Genomic DNA, 21,693 nt, shown 5'->3' on the forward strand with positions numbered 1-21,693 from the left:
TTCTCTTGCCCACCCACACCTGGGCTCAGGATTAATCCAGCTGCCACCTGTCAAGTCTCCAGGGGACCCTGACACCGTGTCCAGCTGTTCCAGAGAAATGAAAGGTCGTGGTCCCTCGGGTGTCACAGAGCACAAGGACAAGGGCAGCGAGAGGGGTGAGGAGGGGATGGGGCTGTCTTGGGGACTGTCCTTACCCCGCAGCCCCCTCCCAGCACCAGCCCTGCCTCCCACTGCCAGTCCCTGCCAGGTCTGGGAGCAGAACCCAGCTGCGGGGAAGATAAATAGCCCCATTTTGCATGCTAATGGCATCCCAACCCCCAGCCGCTTCCCATCAATCTATTTTTGGGTTTCGCTGGAGAGAAAAAAAAAAAAAAAAATTTCTTTTGCCAAACAGTTGGGGTGGCAGTGAGGGAGGCTGCAGTGTCCCAGCTCTCCTGTCCAGCCTGGGGTAGGACAGAGCCCATGGGAGCATCCTCAGCACCAGGGAGGTGTGTGGGACCCCCTGACTCCCCAGCCTGTCCCAGTGAGCCTGGACCCCTCTGAATACCCAGAGCTGCATCCATGTTCTAGCACATCCAATGTCATGGAGCACCAGTGGGTCTTCCCTGTGGGCTGAATGTGGTCAGTTTAGGGGGGTTGGAGGTAAATTGGGTTCCCCCATCCTGCCAGAGGATGAAGGACTAAGGGGAGCCCATCAGGAGCCTCCCAAACCCATGGATAGATGGGGACAGCAGGGAAGTGCCCAATCTCTGCTGAGGCCCTGAAAGCTGCAGGAATTTCACTTTTGGGACAATCTCCTGAAAAACAGAGCTGAGGTGAGGGATGGCAGCAGGGTGAGCCCACAACAGGGCTGGTGTTAGGGCTTTGAATCTTCTCTCATTACATAGCAACTCTTACACAACAAAATAATCAGAATAATTTATAGGTTAAGTAAAATCAACCATAAATGAGTTTTAATCATCTCTGGGGTTGGACCCTGTGTTTAGTATGTCCTGGTGAATGCAGGGGAGAGCACTGGCTGTGTGTCCCACCGAGCCTGGGCAGCAGAGGCACTGGGAGCTCTAAGCTGATCTTCCCACACTGTTGGAGCACAGCAGGGATCGGGATCCAGCCCTCTGGCATCCTCTCCAGCCCAGCTTTACTTTTTGGGCGCTCCATGGGTTTCTCCTTGGGTTTCCTTTTGCTGTCCAAGCCTGGCACTGGGCTGCTGCAGGAATGTGACCAAAAGCCCAATGGGGTAGTTAATCAGCAATTATTCTGATTAATGTAACTGGGGGGTGGTGGGGTGGGAAGCGAGGTGGGGAGAAATCCCTGACATGCTCCTGGGATCATCAGGGTCAGGAGGTGGCCCAACCCCAAGCTGGGAAGGAGTGGGGTGTTGTGGGGCATCTGCACTGTGCATTGCTCTGCCCTCCCAAAACACCTTAAAGCAGGATGTGAAGCAGGAAGAAAAGATGTTTTCTCCCTGGTGCAACAAAATCTGAACAGGTGAAGGAGCAGCAGAACCTGTTAAAGTTGCAAATATGCAACTTCACTTTTACCTGCAGGGAGCTGCTGCAGGCTCTGCGTGTTGGCACAACGCTTCTTACCACCCTTGACAGCATTTCTGGGGATGGGAATAAAACCCCAGAGGGATGAGACCACCCACAGCAGGTCAATCTCTCTCCTGGGTGCACAGAGTCATCCCACTTCTGGTTTGGGACTTCCCAAGCTCAGTTTGTGTGTTTGTGTGGCTGAGGAAAGCAAAGTGGGAGGGGATGCTGGGCACACAAATGTCCAGAATCATTCACAAAAGTCTGAAAGTAAAAAAAAATCACTTGGATGAGCACAAGGACGAGCTTACCAAGGCAGATCCTGCCAGGGACTGGGATCAGGGTCCAGCCCAAAGCCCGGCAAGGAGCAGCCCAGCCCACGGCCGGGTCACTGCGGCCCCTTGCTCACACAAAGCTGCTTCTGTGTCCCAGGGGAGAGCAGAGGCGGCAGCAGCTTCTCCCGGGACAACGGGAAAACAAACCCCAGGGCTCTCCCGAGGCTGGGAATTCGTGTTTTTAAATATCACATAGCACTGCAAGCATGCATCCACAGGGCAGGATCAGCGCTGGGGCTCATCCCAAACACTGTTTGCTGCTGCCTGCCTGTGGAAATAGGAGAAGGGGAAATGGCTTTAAATTAAAAGAGGGGAGATTCAGATTAAATATAAGGAAAACTATTTTACAGCAGAGGTGGTGAAACACTGGATCAGGAAGCTGTGGATGCTCCAACCCTGCAGTGTTCAAGGTTAGGCTGGACAGGGTTGGGATCACCCTGGTCTAGTGAAAGATGTCCCTGCAAAAGCCAGAAGGTTCGAATGAGATGGAATGGACTTAAAAGGTTTATTCCAACCCAAACTATCCCATGAGTCTATGAAAATCCCTGTTGCAGAACACCTGCCTGCAAGCCCTGAGCAGAAATCCAGTCCTTTTCTGTGTGCCAGTGCCAGGCACAGGGACAGGACATCCCAGAGGTGCCAGGAATACCTGGAGCACTGTGAGCTCTTCAGTTGAGCCCTGAGAGGGCAAAGAGCCCAAATTCGGCCACTGAAGCCACACATTTGCATCCTCAGCCAGTGTGGTGCTTGCTGGGGAGTGGTGCCATTGCTTTGCACTCCCAAATGGGATGATTACTTGGGTTTCAGACTTGGAAGTGTGAGAGAAGACTAAAACAGGGGCTTATTTTTAATCCCTGTTGTCTCAGTTCCTAAATTAACACTTTTGGAGCCTGTTCTCACTTGATTATCACCCGATGCCGTGAAATCCTCTGAAGACAGGATGTCCTACTTAACAAATCAACTCTGTATTAGGTAAATATACATTCTGAAGTTTTAATTAGTCCCATGCTATGATACAGAGGTGCCCTGAGGACTCATCTGCAGCATCTGCTCCCCTCTGCACCCCAAGCCGAGCTCTGCTGTGCGGCGGGAATTTTGCCAGAGCCGGCAGCAGCAGGTGCCAAGATCCCACAGCAGCTGGGAGGGAGCGATGTGCCTCTCAGAGTCTCCTCCAAAGCCATTGGAGGTCTCAATGACAATTAGCAGAGATTCCTAAAGGGTCTTCAACACAAGGCTCACACCCTCAGCAATCCAGAGAGCGGAGCTGGCATCAGCCGCAGGTTTTCTGGGAAGAATCCCCACGTGGGAGAGAGCTCAAGGGCATGGTCTCTCGCCAGCAGAATGTTAATGATGCTGCCCAAATGGCATTCCTTAAAATTGTCTTTTCATCCCGTGATGTCCAAAGTTAAGAGCTCTGGCAGATGGACCGATGTTTCCCAAGGTGCCCAGTGATTTGGGCTGCTGGATGAGTTGGGGGAGGGGGGTCCCTGTGCCAAGGGCAGCATGTCCATGGTCCTGCCCTCCAGCCCACTGTTCCAGGTTCATCTCCAACAGCTGAGGTGTCAGCAAAGCTGCTGCCTCTGGTCATCATTGCCCCGGAGTCACAGGCTTGGGTTTGGGGGATTTTCACTCATTCCTGCCACCCAAGTAGTGCAAGCTCCAACCATGGGCAGGGTAAGGAGTGAAGGTGAAGGTGAAGGCAAAAATGAAGGTGAAGGTAATGATGAAGGTGAAGGCAAAGGCAAAGACAAAGGTAAAGCTGAAGGTGATGATGGAAATAAAAATGAAGTGGTGATGAAGGTAAAGGCCTGCTAAATCTCCCAAAACATCAGGTCTCCCATTTGCCTTCCAATTCTGTTATTCCACCTCCTTTCTGCTCTCTCCATCGGTTCTGCACTCCTATCCATGGCTCCGTCCTAAAAACCAGTTAAAAAAACTGAAACTTGCCCTCTCCAGCTCCCCAAACCTCTCCTCTTCAGTAAGGGGTGAATTTAAATCATCTGATCTCTGCAGCACCAGGATAACAACCCTTGAGGGACATCAGTTAATCCAACCCACCACCCCCACTGGGAGCAGCACTCCTTGTATCCTGAGAGGTGCAAGCAAAGGTGAGAGCAGAACACCGAGCACTGGGATGTCCGAGCAGTTTGAACTCTGGCATTTCCTCGTGATTTTGCAGCCTGGCTGCGTGAGCAACCAGCTCCCAGATCCCAGAGCAGCGTGCAGTGGCAATCAGAGCACAGCAAATCAATTCATGCCAGGCTGTACCTCGCAATGTAAATAATAAATCGGATTCAGTAGCAATTGAATGCAGCCCGGAGCCCTGAAATCAAGCTTGAAGAAAATAAGAACTTGAGGCTGTTAAGATGCAGCAGGGTGGTGTATGGTCATTAGCTGTGAGATGGTGGAAAACTCTGCTTGGATAATGGTTTTCATTTGTGCCCATTCTGAGCACTGGAATATCAAATGCAGCACTTGGGATGGTGGCAATGCCCAGCCTGGGGAGAAACCTGGTGAGGATGGCAGGATCTGTCCTGCTTGAGCTTAAGAATCTCCTAATGGAGAGTAGATGGAGCTGGATGAAATTATTTTGGCCCCAAAAAATTACAACACATGTAAAAATAAAACCCTGTAATTAGTGGGAATTTCATCAGGTTTCAGTTGGAACAGAACAAGCCAGAGATCAGCGCTCAGCTGCTGCAGAGTTGCACAAGGACACAAAGCAGTCTCAGAACAAGGTGGGCTGAACTACTGCAGGACCAACTAAACCTCCCCACCCCATCAAGTACCCATGAACACCTTCTTAATTTTTAATATTTTTTTTTAATACAAAAAGAATTAAAATACTGTTCTTAAATTTTTTGCCCTTGCTGGGCATTGATTAGGAGCCTGGCAGAGGTGGATCCTGCTGTCCTGCCGTGTCCTTGCAGTTACATCATTTGGATTCTCATTGGATTAAGTTGCAAATTCACAATTTCACTTGGGGAAACAATATTAAAAAGAAAAAAGCCAGCCCTCTGTTCAGAGGGAAAGGAGGTGATCAGGCTCTCAAATAATTACAGGCTGCCTTGAAAATAACCGTGACGTGCCAAAATCCAATTAGAAATATATCTATATAAACCTCCACATGGAAGAGCTTCCATCGTTTCAACCCCTCTCTGTGTCCCAGAGAGCCACAGAGAGGGAGCAATGCCTTGGATGTCCTCTGGCAGTAAATCATGAACCTTGGGGAGGTGCAGATGTCACGCTGTGAGTGACAAGAGGGTCACCTGCCCAGCCAGGGGCCAGAGGACAGTACAGGTACCTCCTGGGCTCCGTAAACCAGAGCTCTGATGTGACCTGCAGCACCCCTGCCCTGCAGCACTGAGCTTTAGTTCTTTTATTATCAGCATGAAAAAAAAATCTTTTCAGGGAGAGATTTTCATAACACTAAATATTTCCATGCCTGGTTGAGATAAGCACCATCCATCAGCCCGCAGCAGGCAGGAGGCTTCAGCACGAAGCTGTTTTGGATTCCATCTCCCTGCAAGTGCCTCAACAAATTCATTTTGAAGTCTTTGCACAAAAAAAATCGGGATGGGGAGGGGGGAGGGTTGGGATTTGGGAAAACCCTTCCATGGTGTTTAGCTTGGGAGTGTGTGTTCCCAAGCCACAGGGATGCAGTGAGGGAGGTTCCCCAATGCCCAGCTGCATTCACAGCCCCCAGGCCCGTGCTTGGGTGCCATGGGGGGTGTTGTGGAGGTGACATCCAGCAGGGCAAGAAGTCCCAAGGCCACCAAGACCACGTGCCTGGCCACTGCTAGATGTGTGATTCTGCTTCCTCCCCCTCGCTGGGTGCTCTCTTTTCCTGCTGACGAGCGTTTTTTGTTAACGAGCAGACAAGCAAAGCACCAGAGAAATTAGCCACTTTTCTCCTTGGACAAATAACTTCCGTCTAAAGGCTTTTCATCTCCTCCCTCTCATCCTCGCAGGGCGCGGCGGGAGGAAAGCTGATGTTTAATTACTTCCTTTATTCTCTGAAAAACGAACGTGCTGAATCATCCCAGCCTCGCACCCTCCCCAGAGCCCGGTGTTGGGGAGGGATGGAACCCACGGGAGCTCTCCCTACCCGCATCCATATGTACGTGGAGGGGAAGCCTGTTGGTCTAGTGTTCACCGGAGCCACTGTCACCAGCTTGTCCCCTTCCCACACCATCACTGCCTTGGGAAAAGGAGCCCTGGCTCATGCTTGGAGCGTCCCAAGCTGTGTCTCGGTTTAGGGCTTTCCCTCCCTGCTCTTTAACTTCTGTTTAGCTGTGGTAAGGTGCTCAACCAGATATTAAAAGACTCAAAGTCAGACCAAAACCCAAGACAGAGTTGCTGGAGCTGTTTAAAAGACGCTCCACCATGGGAGGGATTGAGTGACAGCCCAAGGGTGATGCTGGATGCTGTAAAACCAAGGATGGCTGGACCATGGAGCAGGTGTGGGGATGCATGGGACCACACCACCTCCCCAACTCTCCCCACGCAGCCTCAAGCTCAAGGTTTTCTGAAAATCCTTTGGAATTTCAGATGGACAAGCAGTCTGAACTTCCCCAGGCACACAAATCCCACCACAGTATCCCCAGGCCATTGGGATGCTGGGCTGGCACCAGGCTCATTTGCAGATGAGGAGGAAACAAATTCCATCCCCTGGACACGTGAACCCTTTGCAGAAGGAAAGAAGTGGAATTACTACCAGAAAAATCATGGAAAGCAAAGGCTGGGAACAGCACAGCGCTTATTTTTAATAACAGCTTGGTGTAATCTGCACACATTTCTCAAGCGACATCAGCCTTTTCCTGCCAGGGCCCCACTTTAACTGTTTTTCTCTCTGAAAATTTCTGCCATGGCTCAAAACTGTGTGTAGACAAAGGCTGAGGGAGAGATGGGAAATTCAAAGGGATGGAGAACACGTTCTTTCTTTATCTGCCTGCAACAAGCAACATTGCCCTGCCCGCTTTCTTGAAGCAGGAGGAGGAATGCCAGCTCCCCCCAGGAATTCTCGAGGGATCTTTTAGCAGCAGACCCTTTGCAGTCTACATACAGAGTTTGGGGCCTGATGTCCCCACTTCTCACGTGGTTTGTGACTCGATGTCCCCGCTCCCTGCCCGGCAGCATGCTTGGCTCGCTGAATGTGTCAGCCCTGGCCAGCTCCCAGTGCAGAGCTGAGCCAGCATCCAGCCTTGTCAGGGGCTTGAGCCTCATCCAGAGCAGCTCCTGATTGAGCATCCAAAATTTTGGAAAGCTCCTATTGATTTGGGGAGCTGAATTTAGTTTTGGCAAGTGCTACGCTCTCACACACACAGCTGCACAGCCCAGATCCAAGAGGGTTTTATGCTGTAGCTATGCAAGGCCAGTGAACAGCCACACAAACCCTGCACAAGGCTGTGCAAGGTCACTGCCACCTGCTGCACCTTCCCAGCCAGCAGGGCAGTGATCAGCACACAGTGTGCTTAAGCTGAGTGCTCTTCCTCTTAAAACGAGGGTGAGGGTGCTGCCCTGTGCTGCAGTGGGTCTGTGACAGGGAACCCTTGCAAAGGTGGAGTATTACAGCACAGGCACCTGCCTGTCCTTGTCCTGGGCAGCCAGAGGTGCTCCCACCCGTCTCCCAGCCCAGTGCAGGATGCGCACAGCGTGCACAGCCAGATCTCGGTCCCTTGGTGGCTGCAGGGGCTGGCAGTCACAGTCCCTCTCTGGGACAGCTAAATGCAGGCACCTACAAAAATACCTGTGGGATTGTCACCTCGGGGTAGTGACAGGTGCTGGTGACACCGTTTTGCTCAGTGCTGGCGTGCCAAGCAGCAGTGAGGTTTGGTGTGTACTCACTCATGCTGAGACCATCCACTGGAGCCCATGCAGCCCCCACGGGGGTGAGCACCCTCCTCTGCCTGCCCCCTATCACCCATCCAGGGAGCTGGAGGTCGTGGGGAGGAGAGATATTTGGGGAGCAAATTTTGGGAACACCCAGGTGTTTCCCGCTCTGTGCCCACTGCAAACATGCCCCAAAACCCGTCCATGGTGCCCACTGCACCCTGGTGTCCCCAAGGACCTGTTCCCGCAGCTGGAGACAGACAGCGGGGATGATGCCCCGGGCAGGGACCGGGGGGTGATGCCCGCAGCCCCGGCAGGGATCGGGGGATGCTCGGGGATGCTGGGCGCGGGCGGCAGCGCGGGGCCGGCGGCGGGCGGAGCCCCCGGGGGTGGCGGATGGCGGCGCCGCCCCCGGCGCGGACACCGGGGCGGGGCGGGCGGGAGCGCCCGGTGCCGGCGGCGGCGCGGGGGGCGCGGGGCTCCGTCCCCGCCCGAGCGCGGCGCCGCTGCCGGAGGATGAGCTGCGGCCGGCCCAAGGACATGGAAGGTACCGGGCGCGGGCGGGGGGGCTCAGGTGCTCAGGGGCGGGACGCGCTTCCCCCAGCCGCGGACCTGGGGATCCGCTCCATCCGAGGGGCTGCCCTCCATCTCTCCTCGATGCTGTCCCCTCCATCCTGGGGGTCTGTCCGTCCTCCATCCCCCGGAGCTGCCCCCTCCATGCCGGGGGTCTGCTCTTCATCCCTCCCCCGGTGCTGTCCCCTCCATTCTAGGGTTCTGCCTGCCCTCGATCCCCAGTGCTGTCCTCTCCATCCCGGGAGTCAGTCCCTCCACATTCCCCTTTACTCCCCCATTCTGGGGAGTCTGTCCCCGTGCCCTACCCTTGGTATTGTGGTGTACCAATGAAATGGGCTGGAAAATTTGGCTAGAGCAAAGGGAGGCAGGTGTGAGGACAGGGTAGGCAGGCCTGGGGTGCTGGAGCAGGACAGGACCCCTGGGAAGAGCATGTCAAGGTGGAAGGGGGCTCACTGCAGGCAGGGGTGTCCGTGCCTGTGGGCTCCCACACCTGCCTCCTGCCAGGAGGACCTGCCCAGAGCCACCTGGAGTCCTGTCCACTGCCCTCACCCCACACTCTCACACTGTCCAACCCTACGGAAGTCCTGGGGTGCTCAGGGACCTCCTGGCAGTACCCATGGGAGTCTCAGGATCACAGATATCCCAAAGGCATGCACATTCCCCCCAAACACTGTGCCCACTCCCTCAGCGTGTGCTCACGGCACCCATCGTGCTGCGCGGGGAGGACAGAAAGGACATCTGCCTTTTGTTCCCTTCCTCCTCCGTCCTCGGGAGGCACCAGCAGTGGGCAGCCACCAGCAGCCTGAGCTCCATCCCTGTGCTGGGCTCCCATCTCTTCTCTGCAAGTGGAGAATTCAGAGGGAAGCGCTGGGGTGACAATCATTGCGCCCAGGGCCTGAGCCAAGCGCACTCCAGGGGAATCTGAAGAGGCTGGAGGGGGTGTCAGTCCTCTTTGAGTCTGTTTCCATCTTCCTCAGACCTTAGGGAATAGCTCAGGGCAGGACCTGGTCCATCCTGTAGGCAGAGATTCAAAGAAGGGATGTGTTGGGGGATCTCAGAGAGCATCACTGGGACAATCATCCCTGGAGGCTCCACCAGCACAAGCAACAGCTCTGCCCCACACCAGGGTGAAGCAAGAAGGGACAGAGGGGACCAGGGCAATGGCAGTGCCAGCTGAGCTCATGGCTCATGCAGACACCACTAGCAGCAGGACGAGTTCCTCACAAAACTGCTCCCTGAATTGAGCAAATTCGCTGGGAGTACTCAGAGACTTCTGGTCCCATCTTCACCTGCCTGCAGGAACACAAGAGAGTTGATCAGCTCCATAAATCTACCTCTGATTATAAGCAAACCCCTCGTTGTATTTGGTGCTAAATGTCTTCCTCCCAAAGGTGGTGTGACAACCCTGGTGACGACCCATCCCCAAGGGTCATCACACACGGGTACCCAGGCAAACCAACAAAGCGATTTCATTCCTTGTGAAAGCTTGTTTCAAGCTTCTCCCATTAATCCCGGGAAGCCTGTCTGACCCCGGGAAGCCTGACTGCCCCCACTGCAGCTGCCGGCAGACATGGCCCCATCTGGAGGGCAGGTCTGTGGGACAGCCACTCACACGATGGCATCAAAGACACAGGGGTGTTCCTGAGGCCATGCTGAGAAGTGGTGGCAGAGGACAGAGCAGGAGTCAGGCAATCTTTGCCTGTCCAGGCATTTGGCTCCCCTTGCTGTGCCCCTGCCTGCTCCTCCTGCAGCTTGGCTGCCTTCCACCGTGTCCCCCGGGCAGATCCTGGTCACCTGCGAGCAGGAAGCATCCGCGGAAAGTCCCCTGGCAGCCGGTTTGTTGGTAGTGATCAGCCGGAGCCAGCTCGACACCCACATGGAAATGCTTTGGCCGGGGAATGCTGCCACATCCTGCCCCGAGGTGCCCAGCCCCGGGAGGTTTCCCGTCCCTCTCCCCAGCAGCAGCTGCTGTTGCTCTGAGCCTCTCCAGTGCTCACGTTTCACCAGCCATAAAAGTGTCTGGAGAGGGAACGGGAGCGGGAGCAGCCTTGTGCCTGCTGAGGGGAGGGAATGTCCCTGTCACTGCTGCAGACCCTGTCCCACCGCTGCTGCCCTCCCTGCGGTGACCCGGACCTGGCCTCTCCCTCCTGCGTGGCTGGAGAGATGCCCAAAATGGATCAAAGAGCCATGGAAACAAGCCGGCAGCAATTCCCCGGTGGCAAGCAGGCAGTGGGGTGTCACTGACAGGGGCAGGCAGACGGGGCACAGGGACCGCAGAGCAGCTGGCAGTGCAACAGTGGGGTCACGGTGGCTGTTTGGGGACCTGAGCTGAGCTCTCCCTTCCCCACTCCAGCTCGGGCTCAGCCAGCCTGGAGGTCCCTGCATCCCGTTTCAGGATTCAGCACAGTCTCTGCTCCGTGGGAACCCGGACCCCAACACCACCATGAGAGCTTTGGCCGGGAGCAGGAGCAGCCCACACTGAGCCCTGCGGCCCCTTCCTGCTAATGCTGTTCATCACCACGCTCCTTCTCCGCTTTTCCTCCTGCACCCGAGCGCCCTAAGCCCCCGGTGACCCCGGTGCTGCCACACTCGTGCCACGGCTCCGCTTGTCCCCGGGGCACTCGGATGCCCGGTGGGTGCGGTGTCCCCTGCAGCAGCCCCCGCTGGGCTCCCCGGCCCTGCCGCTGCCAGCTGGCCCTGCCGCGGGATTAGGCAGGGCACGAGAGGAAAGCACCGAGCATCTCTCCGGATCAAACGCCCACGGGGCGGCGGGGAGGGGGTGTAATTCACCCCCTCTCCATGTGAGACCGGCTCGGGGCCGCCCGGAGCTGGGATGAGCGTGCAGCCGGTGCTCAGAGGCGGTGGGAGGGAGGCGTTCGGGGGAATCAGTCAGGTGTGGACGAGGTATGAGGGGAGGCAGGGATGGAGCCGCACTCGTGACAGCGGTGCCGAGCGCTCACGCGCATCCCTCCTCCCGCCGAGATGCAGCAGGGCCGGCCATCCCTCTGCTGCGTCTCCACCATCCGCAGCTCGCAGGGACCACCCGAGCCAGGTGAGGGGTCTTGGGGCATGGCCGGGGGGCTGTGGGGCCAGCGGGCCTGGGGGGAGATACTGCTTGTGCATTCCTGGCCGGAGGGCACAGGCTTAGCAGAGAGGGTTGGAGGGGATGGAGGGTGGCTGGTTGCTCCTGGGGATGCTGTGGCTACGCCGTGTGCAGGGCACGGAAAGGAGAGGAGACTCCGTGTTGGTTGTCACTCCCGTGTCCCTGCCCAGGGCTGTCCTGACACGGGGCTCCTCTGCTCCCATCCTTTCTTTGCTCCAAAATGCTCCCACGTGCCCCCCTCAGCACCCTCCCTACCATCCCATGTCGAGCGCTGCCAGGTGACTGGAAAGTTGGGACCCAAGGGCTGAGCTGGGGAAACTGAGGCTGTGGACGAGCTGCTGGAGCTCGGGGCTGCAGGGAGCCACTGCCTGCTCCAAGGGGACAGGCTCTGCTCCCAGACCTGCCTTTCTTCCCTTCACCCCTCTTCCCCATCTGCTCCCGCTCCCAGTGTTGCCTCCAGCAGTGATTGCTGCAGGAGCAGAGATTCCTATGTCCTGCTGCTGGAAGCAGGTGCTCCTCAGCACCTCATGGATATGGGTCCTACTGATGGCCAGAGCCCTCTTCCCTCTACCCCCTGTAGCAAGTCCTGGGGAAGCCCTGGCACAGCTGAAGGACAAAACTCCAGACCTGCCAGGTTTACATCTGCCACAGCACCCAGTGGGATGGGCAGTTTCCAGCTCAGAGGTATCCCAGCACAGCTACAGTGCTCGAGGTGCTGGGGATGGGACAGTGGCATCTCAGACATCCTTGGCTGGAGGGAGCACAGCCTGCTCCGGTCCTCACACCATGGGCTCAGGGTGTCTGAGGCTGCTGGATCAGAGACATCCCCATCTCCCAGGACAGGTGCAGAGACCACCCCTACCAGTCCTGCCTCTGCTCCCCACTGAGCCAATCCATGGATCTCCCTCCGACTCACTTTCTCCCAGATCACTTCCCCAGCCATCAGACAGGTCCCCTACCTCAGTTTCCCCATGTCAATGTTTCCTGCTGGGTGTGTTTAAGAAACAGCACTGTGTGATGTGCTCTGGGTATCCTTGGACAACTCTTTTCTGCTCTATTTTGTCTTTTTTTGGCCAGTTGTTCTCCTATTGCAAAAAGGTGTACTTGAGTGGTCTCTTTGAAACCTATTCCCTCTTAAAACCCACTAATCAGGAAAATGAGCTGAACCAGGATTTCTCCAGCCCTCCTGCTTTCCCAGGGTGGTTTGTCCTGGAAGTGGGTCTCATCTGGGTGCTGCTCTGCTCTTGGAGGTGGTTCATGACTTGCCTGACTCCCTGTGGTGGGAGCAGGTGAGCTGGGGGATGCTCCGGTCTTTGCTTCCGCGGATCAGAGCTGCTTATGTCAAGCTGTCTGGCTTTTATCCAGAGCAGACAGAGCGTGAGCCCCTAATACCCACTCACCCTCCTCCCATGGCAGCTGGGTCCCTTCAGCCCCCTCAAAGGAAAGCTTTGCAACCTCGTTGCAACCCCAGCACTCCCAGCTTGTTAACACACAAGGAATTGGACTTCAATGACTTTTGCGGGTCCCTTCCACCTCAGGATATCCTATGATTCTATGAATAAGGGACAAGAAGCACTTGTTGTGTGTAAATGTCTCATTGTGGTCGTTATGGAAGGGCTGGTGTGGGTTCAGCCATCACTGGAGTGCACAGTAACTGTCCCCAGGCACCCATGGTCTGTTCTGGGGGACCAGCCTGCATTCCCTTCTCCGCCAGGCTGCCCAGGGAGGGTTTCTCTGCTCCCCTTCCCTCAGTGGAGGCAGTTTGCTGTCAGCCTGGGCCATGGGAAGCAGCTTCCCTGGGCCTCCTGCCGGTTTCTGTCCCAGCAGAGTGGCAGTGACAAGCAGGAGGTTCTCACCACGTGTTGGGGATCAGCTGCGGGTCCCGCGTCTGCTCGGCTGGCGGGTGTCAAAACAAACGTCGCTCGTGAGGGGTTTGTGTGGGCAAACATCTTGTCGGGTGCCTGCTGGATCCCAGCGCCAGCTGGCGGCTCCTAGGCTCGTGGATTTTCTTCTTGCCAACGGGAAAGGAAGGCAGAAACAGGGAGTTTTTGGAGAGAGGGGCCCACAGCCTGAGTTCAGCAGGTCCTGTGGGGTAGCAAAGGCACTTCTGGGTGCCCAGGCATGGGGTGGATGGGCACCATGGCCGTCTCTCACCCCCCTTCCCTCTGCAGCCGCCGCTGCCGCCTCTGCTCACTTCAGCTTCTGCCGCAGCCTCCTGGAGCACACGGTGTCGGCCGAAAACCTCAGCTACCGCCTGCAGCGCAACCCGGGCAGCAGCCTCACCTGGCACGACGGCCGCAGCCAGCGCCCCGACGGCGGCCGCACCGTCAAACTCCTGCGGCAGCCGGGCACCGAGGGCTCGCAGGTACCCCCACACCCCACCCCAGGCATGCCAAGGGGAACACAGCTCCTTGTGTCTGCCAGACCGTGGGCACCCCGAAGGAGCAACTCCTCTTTCCCTGCAGGATCAGGCCTTCAGATCTTGTTTCGCTGAAAGTCCTCACGATTATTGGGTGTTTAGTTATAGTAACATATATAAACATCATTATGTGTTTTCATTGGGCCTTGGGCTGTGCTGGGGTGAGCTCTCTGTGCCACCTCCCCTCTCTGCCCTCCCACCTGGAGCTGGGACTTAATACCATTTTGCATCAAGTATGCCAGGACCAAATTCCTTATAATGCCTTAAAATCACTGAGCACTTGTGTGTGTCTCTTAGCCAGGTTTGGACCACTGTCCTCCTAAAATTTGAAGCTTTATTCTACTATGGAGGCTGTGAGCCAAAGGTTTCCATCCATTCACTGCTGCACAGACACAGGAAAGAATATCACCCCTGCAGGTGGCTCCAGCCCCTCCTTCACACTCTGGGAGTCGGGTTCGGAAGTGTCACATCCAGACAGTGAATGCTGGAAAGAAATCGGGGAAAATCCAACTGCCTGGCTTCCAGCTGCCAACACAGAGATGCTTTTGTATCACAGGGTCTGTCTGGTCTGGCTTCAGAAGGGAGCAGGGACCACACAGGGATGGGCATGGCTGTGATGCTCTCAGGAGCAGCAGCTCCAGGGGAGACAATGCCCCATGTGCTGGTGGCACTGTCCCATCACCTCCACGTGGCTCCTGCATGGGGACACACCAGCTGCTCTCCACCTGCCAGCTGTGGCTTATCATGGTTCTCCCTCCTCCACCTCTATGTGCTGCCCAGAAAGATTTAGTGAAAGGTTCTCAATTTGCTGTAAGCAAAGAAAAATGCCAGAGCGAAGGGAGGTGATACAAATTGGTCCTTGCAGTGCCCAGGGATGGCTCCCACCCCCTGGTTCCCCCAGCCACCTCCTGCCTTCCTGCCAGAGCAGCCTCCCAGCCTTCCTGCCTGCTCTCCTCCACACCGGCGCTCGATATTCACGGCTGAGAGTTTATCAGAGAGACAGCGCAGCTCAGCCGGCTGGAAAACAAGCCCATGATCCCTTACACCTCCCCTGCCCCTCTGGGGAGCGCAGGGGCTCACTTGGGGACCCTCCATGGGCAGCGGGGGATGCGCACCGAGCAGGCAGAGCAGGGTTTAGGGATGCTGGGATGATTCCCGGTGCAGGGCTGTGTCTGATGAGCGATGTGCGTGCAGCCGTGTGTGTGCCCAGGGAAATTGCCAGTTGTTTGTCACCTCTTCCCCGGTGCCTCGGAGGGTTAGTTGGATAATAGCTGTGGGAAGCTCGCGGGAAGCTCCCGGGAAGCTGGTTGTTATTCCCCCCAGCCCCTCCGCTTCTCATCATCGCTCGTTAGTGAATCCAGAGCAAATCGCCTCCTCCTCCTCCTCCTCCTCCTCCTCCTCCCCACGGCACACTCTCGGGCGCGCTCAGCCAAGTGTGAAGGAGCCGCGCAGCCGGCGTGGGCTGGGGCCGCTCCCGCAGGCGGGCGACTCCCGGGATGCGTCTGGTGGAGCCGGGCAGTTGCCGGGGTGTCCCCCAAAGGTGAGGGTTTGGTTTGGAAACTGCATCCTGTGCACTGTCTATTGGATTTTCCATCTGCTTTGGAGATGGACTCCTTACTTATTAATGTACAGCCTCCCAACTTCGCCTTCTTCGCTCTTGTTTGAATGTTCCCAGCAAGTTCTGCTTGAGGAACAGTTCCTTTCCAAGCTCAAACGCTCCCCTGGGCACAGGCAGCAGCCCCACCAGGCTCTGTGGCAATGCCTGGCACGGGGCAGGGAGCACACCCCGGCCCAGCTGCCCTCCACTGCCTCCTCTGCAGCATCTCTCAGGAACGTGTCATTAGTTTCAGTAACTGCGGGATGTCCGGAGTCCCTCTTACACTAATTATCCCTGCTCCTCTATTAGACATGCTTAATTAGCCAGCGTTCACACGCAGAGGTCGATGTTGGCACACCGCGGGCCACACGCTGTAGACCTTTCCCGTGCCGGTGTGTTGAGCATCAGCTGCTATTTCTGCTCTGACCCTGCCGTGTCCAGGGCATGGGTGAGCCCTGGCAGTCTAGTCCCCCTGTGCTGTGGGAAGCAGGGGTGCCTTTTCCACCTCAATTTGCCTGTGATCCAGCCCGGGACAGTCCCAGCAGCTTGGGCACAAGTGGATGCTTTGGAGCAGTGTTGTTTGCTGGTGCTGCTGAAGGATGAAGTCTCAGCATCAGCAACAGTGGAGAGCTCACCAATCTCTCCTGGGCGCTAAAAGCAGGGAAAGGGAGATTCCTGTATCCTCCAGCCCCATTTCCCAGCCAACCTGGAGGATTCCCTAGGAGAAGCAGATTTGCATCCCCACTGGGAGTTTCCAGCAAATGCCCATCTCTGCCTGGTGAGGTGGGGACCCTGAGGACCCCTCCAAGACATTTCCTGAGCCTCTGCAATGCTCTGCTAGGCTGAGAGATGTGTAGGGGAAGGAAGATGGGTCTCTTGACTGCAGCAGAAGGGCTGGGAAGTTTAAAGTGTTGGGTCTATATGCAGCAGAACAACCAGCTCAGCCTCCCATCCCCACTCTCCCTGCCTCCCTTACTGGTTCCTCTGATTTCAGGGTGAGCCCAGGGACACCAAGGCTGTAGAGCCAAAGTCTGCCAGCATCACCCCAATCCTATGCAGCCAACCAGCTTCTCCCCCATCCCCACGGACTGATTTCCATTTTCCTCTCGCAGGGTTGAATCCCACTAATGCTGTCCCCTCCCCATCCCCTCAGGTCCGTGGCTGTGACCACTATGGCATCTACCACACCAGCCCCACGCTGGGCAGCCTGGTCAAACCAGTGGTGCTGTGGACCCAGCAGGATGTGTGCAAATGGCTGAAGAAACACTGCCCACACAACTATCTCATCTACGTCGAGGCGTTCTCCCACCACGCCATCACAGGTACAGCGTGCCCTCTGGACTATTTGCCACTAGCACGTGCTCCTGGGAAAGGCTCTTTGCACATTGGTGGTTCAGAAGATGGGCATGGCCCCCATTTTTGTCCCCTCTACCCACGACATGCAGCCAGGGTGAGAGCAGGGGACACGGCAACACTGACCTAGGTGGGCAGGAGGCATCTTGCCACCAGAGTGAGCTCCAGGACAGGCTGGAGGTTCTTAGAAATTATTATATTGGTTTCTAAGACAGGGAAGAGTCTTCTCACCACCTAGAGTCTTCTCATCACCTAGATGAATACAATAATAATATTTTTAAAGTTTTTAAATACTGAGAAATTTTGCAGAAGAGAAAAAAATCTCTGCCCAGTTGGAGTCCAAGTTTCAAAGACCTTTGTCCAGGTCTAAATCCAACTCCCAATCAAGTCTTTCAAGGAGACTCACCTCTAGGATCTGCTCCCTCCCCTTTGCTCCCTGGGGGCTTTGACCTCTGTGTAAGAGCATCATTCCGGTCCAACTTCAATATTTGCAAGGCCAGACTGAGCTCGGCCAGGGCCAGGGGACAGTGGCAGGGAAGTGAGGGCAGGAGCTGCCTGGGGGGGATGCACAATCCTAATGCAAGAGCTGAGCCAGCCCTCGATCTGGCAACAAAGGCAGCATTAGCGAGTGTACGCTGGGAAGCAAGGACAAAAGCTGGTTTAAAATCCCTCCTCTAATAGCCCCAGACTGGAGGGAAGTGGCTCGGTGGGGACCGGAGCGCTAATGCGTTGTGATGGGCACCCCCATTCCCCCGGGACGACCGGCCCGTGTGGGGCCCCTGCGCTCAGAAAACATCTCCTCATGTGGGAGGTGGAGCGGAGAAATGGAAAGCTGCTGCCTGCGGGGATGGGTTACATGATTGCAGTGCCGGTACCTGTCAGAGGCTGGGGACATGAGCTGCCACCTGGCGCTCTCTGAAAGGGAGGTCACGAACCAGAATGGTTTGGGTTGGAAGGGACCTTACAGCCCATCTTGTTCCACCCCCTTGCCAGGGACAGGGACAGGGACACCTTCTCCTAGACCGGGTTTCTCTAAGCCTTGTCCAGCCTGGTTTTGAGCACTTCCAGGGATGGGGCAGCCACAGCTTCTCTGGATACCTGTGCCAGGGCCTCACCACCCTCACAGGGATTAGTTTCTTCCCAATATCCAGTTTAACCCTATCCTCTGCCAGTCATTCCTCCTCATCCTGCCACTCCACGCACTGCTCCAGGCAGTGAGAGAGCACTCCCTCCTCATTCCTCCGTGCTGATGGGCTCCCCTTTGTGTTGCCCTTTCCTGGAGTCACCCTCCCACCCCATGGGGCTGGTCAGTGTGAGTGGTTCCGTGTTTGCAGGCCGGGCGCTGCTGCGGCTGAACGGGGAGAAGCTGCAGCGCATGGGGATCGCGCTGGAGACGCAGCGCCAGGAGGTCCTGCAGCAGGTCCTGCAGCTCCAGGTGCGAGAGGAGGTCCGGAACCTGCAGCTGCTCAGCCAAGGTAGGGCCAAGGGGGCAGGGGGAGGCTCTGGGGCTGGGCTGGGGCACACAGGGATGGGCTGTGGGGCTGTTGAGGGAGCACAGGGGTGAGTTGTGATGCACAGGGCCAGGCTGCCACGCGCAGCCCAAAATCCGTCAGTGGCCTTTTGCACAGAAGGGAAGACGTTCTCCGGGGCTAGCAGTGGGTGAGGTGCGATGTGCTGCCCTGCAGGCTGTTTATTCCTTCCTCTCCCACCTTGTTCCAGCTTCTTTTGGAAATGTCTCCTAGCTGATCCGTCTGTTTGGCAGATTGCACCAACACTGTGAACCGAGCTCCGCTGGGACGGGCTGTGCACCGCCGATACGAGACCTGAGCCACACGCTTGGAATAAGAAGAGACAGCTTCCCAGACACTCCAGGGCTCCTCTCCTGCTTCTTCCTTCTCTTTCTTTTAAAGGAATTTTAAAAGAACACATTCCTGTGCAGGGTTGGAACGTTTCTTCCAGCAGACATGGCTCTTGGCTGGAGGAAAATCAGCAAACCAGCTGCTGGGACAGATGATGAACTTCCACCCACCTGAGCCTGATGGCTCACAGGGAAAGAGATGGAAAAAAGGAGATGACAAAAGGCAGGGCTCAGCACTGTGGAGAAAGGGAATGCAGTGATTCCAGGGACAGCTCGGAGCCATGTGCAGGACACTGAAGCATTATGCACTTGGGCAACATCCCAGCACCCGGCAACTCGTGTCCATGCCTCAGAGATTATTTAGGGAGCTTTGGTTTCCTCATCAGACTGGGCTGTCTTCCAGCGTCCGGGGAGGTGACGTTATCAGTAGCAAATAAGATGATACAACCAGCCAAAAAATTCAAAGCAGGGCCAGGACTCCAGCACCCAGCTCCACTTGGTGAGTTAAAAAAGGAGCTGAGTCATCAGAGCTGGAAAAGCTGGGAGTAAAAGCAGGGTGGATGCACTGAGAAGGTGCCATGTCCTGGAGGAAGCTGTGCCAGGAGCTCATCCTTCATCCACAGGCAGACAGGGGAGCCCATGTAGAGGCTGGGGGGAGCAGGCAGGGGTGCTGCTGGGTGGTGATGGGTGCTGCCCAGGGTAGGGCTGGGGGATCACTGGGTGCCAGGTCCTCCCCAGCCCCCATGCCTGGTCCTGCTCTGCTCCATGCTCCCACCAGCTCTGCAGAGCTCTGCTCATCCAGGCGTTGGCAGGTTCTTGTCCTGACCTCCTGCCCAAGGGCTGGCAATGGTGCCACCAAAGCCAGGCACCTTCCTGATGACCTTCACCATTACTCCCCAGTGAAAGTGCTTGCTGTTACATCCCCACCTCCCAAACTCTTCCATACAGAGCTACAGACTGCCTTTGTGGGCAGATAAGGAAAACCTATGTGTAAATTGGGATTTTTGGCTAGGGTGGATGCTGCCACCTTCCCACATTCCACCTCAAGTGATGAGGGAAGGGCTGTGGGTCATGGGGGTCCAAAAAACCCCTGGGGCATTGGGATGTGGAGGCAGGTCACGGTGCCCCCAGCCAGGCACCCTCCTGCCTGCTTCTGATGCCTTGAGAGGCTACCTAGAACAGAGGCTAGACAGTGTTAAAGGAATAAAGTAGGTATTTATTTTAAAAGGCCTTCAAAGATACACCTTGGGCAGTACAAGAGCCCAGCCGTGGCTCCACCCAAGATGGATGACCAGTCATGAGTTTCAGACTTTTATAAGTTTTGGTCCGTTTTCATATTTGGGTTAATTGTCCAATCACAGCTTCAGGTTATGAAGTTACATCCTCCGAGATTGCTCTTCTCAATTCCCTGCTATTCATCCTTTTTGGGCCTGAAGCTGCAATGGTGTCCTTGGTTCCTGGGCTGGAAAAGGATTGTTTTGTCTAACTACACTGTGAAGAGAACTTGCTACCACTTTATATGAAGTTCAGAGTTATATACCAATGCAGTATAGAATCTGGAAAATATGAAAGCTAAAACTTAAGGCATCACTGCTCTGCTGATAATAAATTATAGACTGTTATTTTAACTCACTGCTCTTCTGACTCTTCCCACACCTGAACCTGCCCTGTGAGTTTGGTCCCTCCAGTCCTTCCTGGATATGCTTAGGAGATGTCTACAGCCTTAAATCCCTCCATGCTATGCTGAAGATCTTCCCTCCCTGCCTGTGGGTCAGGGGTCTGTGACCCTCAGCTTGGTCTGCAGGGAAGCAGCTCCAGGGCTGTGCTGTGTGTAGCCCCCAGTACCCCAGGACACAGGAATTAGAATTTCCTCTGTTTCCATACTGACCTTTTCAAATATGCAACAAAATTTACTCTTCTCACCTCACCTCACTCACGAGCAACAGAGCTGGGAGCTGGGAGAATTTATTCAGTTTTAAGAAAAGGAAAAAGAAGCCAGGAAAAAGCCCATCTTTCCCACAGCGAGGTTTGTTTCTGTCCTGGTGGGGAGGCACAGGGAGCTGTGGGGTGGCGAGGGGACCAGAAGCCCAGACCACAGATCACGGCTGCAGGTGTCTGCACATCGTTAGAGGGAGACGCTGAGCTTCTCTCCAGAGCCTGGGAGTTACACAGGGAGAAATGTCTTCTCCAGGCTCCAGCTGGGCTCCTGCAGTAAGTTGGTGGAGATTTATCTTGTCATGCAGCTGGGGTGCACAGAGCAGTGCTGGGGATCCCAGACCCTCTGGAAAAGGCAGGGATCCTGCCCAGATGCTGCCCCAAAGCCCAGCTGCCCCTTGCTGTGCTCCTGAGGGTGCTCTGGCTCCCTCCAGCTCCTCTGCGTGGAAGAAAGGAGGCACAGAAGAAAGCAGAAACACAACTAACTGTATTCAGGCAGAGCCCCAGCCCTGGCCCCATCTTTCTGAGACCCACCAGCACGGGATAAAGTGGACGAGAAGGGTGAAAAAGATATTCCCAGGGCTGGCAGGAGAATACTGTCCTGCCCCTAGTGCCCTGCTCTATGTGTTTGTCCTGATGAGGACAGTGATGGTCAGAGCAAAGCATCTCTCCAGGCTGGCTCTGAAGTACTCTGAAGTACTGCTCTGACAGTGTCTGGTGCCACCTAATGCCCATGGCTTGTCCCAGGGGCATGCAGGACTGTGCCCAAGGCAGCAGGGATGCATCAGGAGCAGCCCTGACACTGTTTTGACTTTGGTAGCTCTGGGCATACAGCAAAATGCATCTACATGGTGGATCCAAGGAAGGACAGTCCTCACGGGTGAGAACTTGAGGTGGTGAGTATTGCACCAGGACCCTTGGAACTGGAGGCTGCTCAGGATCCTCTCGAGCTGAGGCACAGCTTGGTCACTCCTCATCTTTTGCCGAGCAAGAAAAATACCTTCTACTTGTCCAGCACTTATCTGCCAGTGATACTCCAGGCACTGCCCCAAAATAAACAGTGCCGACAATGAAACACAGATGAATCAATTCATGCAATATTAAAACCAGACAACAATTGAAGTAAAAAGAAAACACCAATAAGAATCAGTCAGTT

General features: G+C 55.7%; 1 protein-coding gene across 4 annotated transcripts; it reads left to right on the forward strand.

The window, feature by feature from the left end:
- Window positions 1-8,152: 8,152 nt before the first annotated feature.
- On the forward strand, window positions 8,153-20,230 carry SAMD10 (sterile alpha motif domain containing 10). Of its 4 annotated transcripts, none has more exons than XM_086853248.1 (5): window positions 8,153-8,246; window positions 13,547-13,740; window positions 16,545-16,713; window positions 18,079-18,219; window positions 18,464-20,230. In XM_086853248.1, the coding sequence occupies exons 1-5, from the start codon at window positions 8,216-8,218 to the stop codon at window positions 18,484-18,486; spliced, it is 558 nt and encodes a 185-aa protein (XP_086709374.1). In that variant the 5' UTR covers window positions 8,153-8,215; the 3' UTR covers window positions 18,487-20,230. The 4 variants fall into 4 exon arrangements, with proteins under 4 accessions (XP_086709374.1, XP_086709373.1, XP_023795464.2 ...); XM_086853247.1 differs by having other exon boundaries at window positions 18,507-20,230; XM_023939696.2 differs by lacking the exon at window positions 8,153-8,246 and adding an exon at window positions 11,240-11,324 and having other exon boundaries at window positions 18,507-20,222.
- Window positions 20,231-21,693: the final 1,463 nt, after the last annotated feature.

Source organism: Cyanistes caeruleus, chromosome 16, assembly GCF_971803275.1.
Source record: "Cyanistes caeruleus chromosome 16, bCyaCae1.hap1.1, whole genome shotgun sequence".
Taxonomy (NCBI): domain Eukaryota; kingdom Metazoa; phylum Chordata; class Aves; order Passeriformes; family Paridae; genus Cyanistes; species Cyanistes caeruleus.

What these genes read in the sequence shown, in the direction of transcription:
- SAMD10 (XM_086853246.1), top strand. Translation starts at nt 13,156, where the DNA reads ATGGGAAGCAGCTTCCCTGGGCCTCCTGCCGGTTTCTGTCCCAGCAGA. An exon ending in CGGGCACCGAGGGCTCGCAG is followed by an intron (nt 13,741 to 16,544) that starts GTACCCCCACAC and finishes CCATCCCCTCAG; the next exon opens with GTCCGTGGCTGTGACCACTA. An exon ending in CTCCCACCACGCCATCACAG is followed by an intron (nt 16,714 to 18,078) that starts GTACAGCGTGCC and finishes CCGTGTTTGCAG; the next exon opens with GCCGGGCGCTGCTGCGGCTG.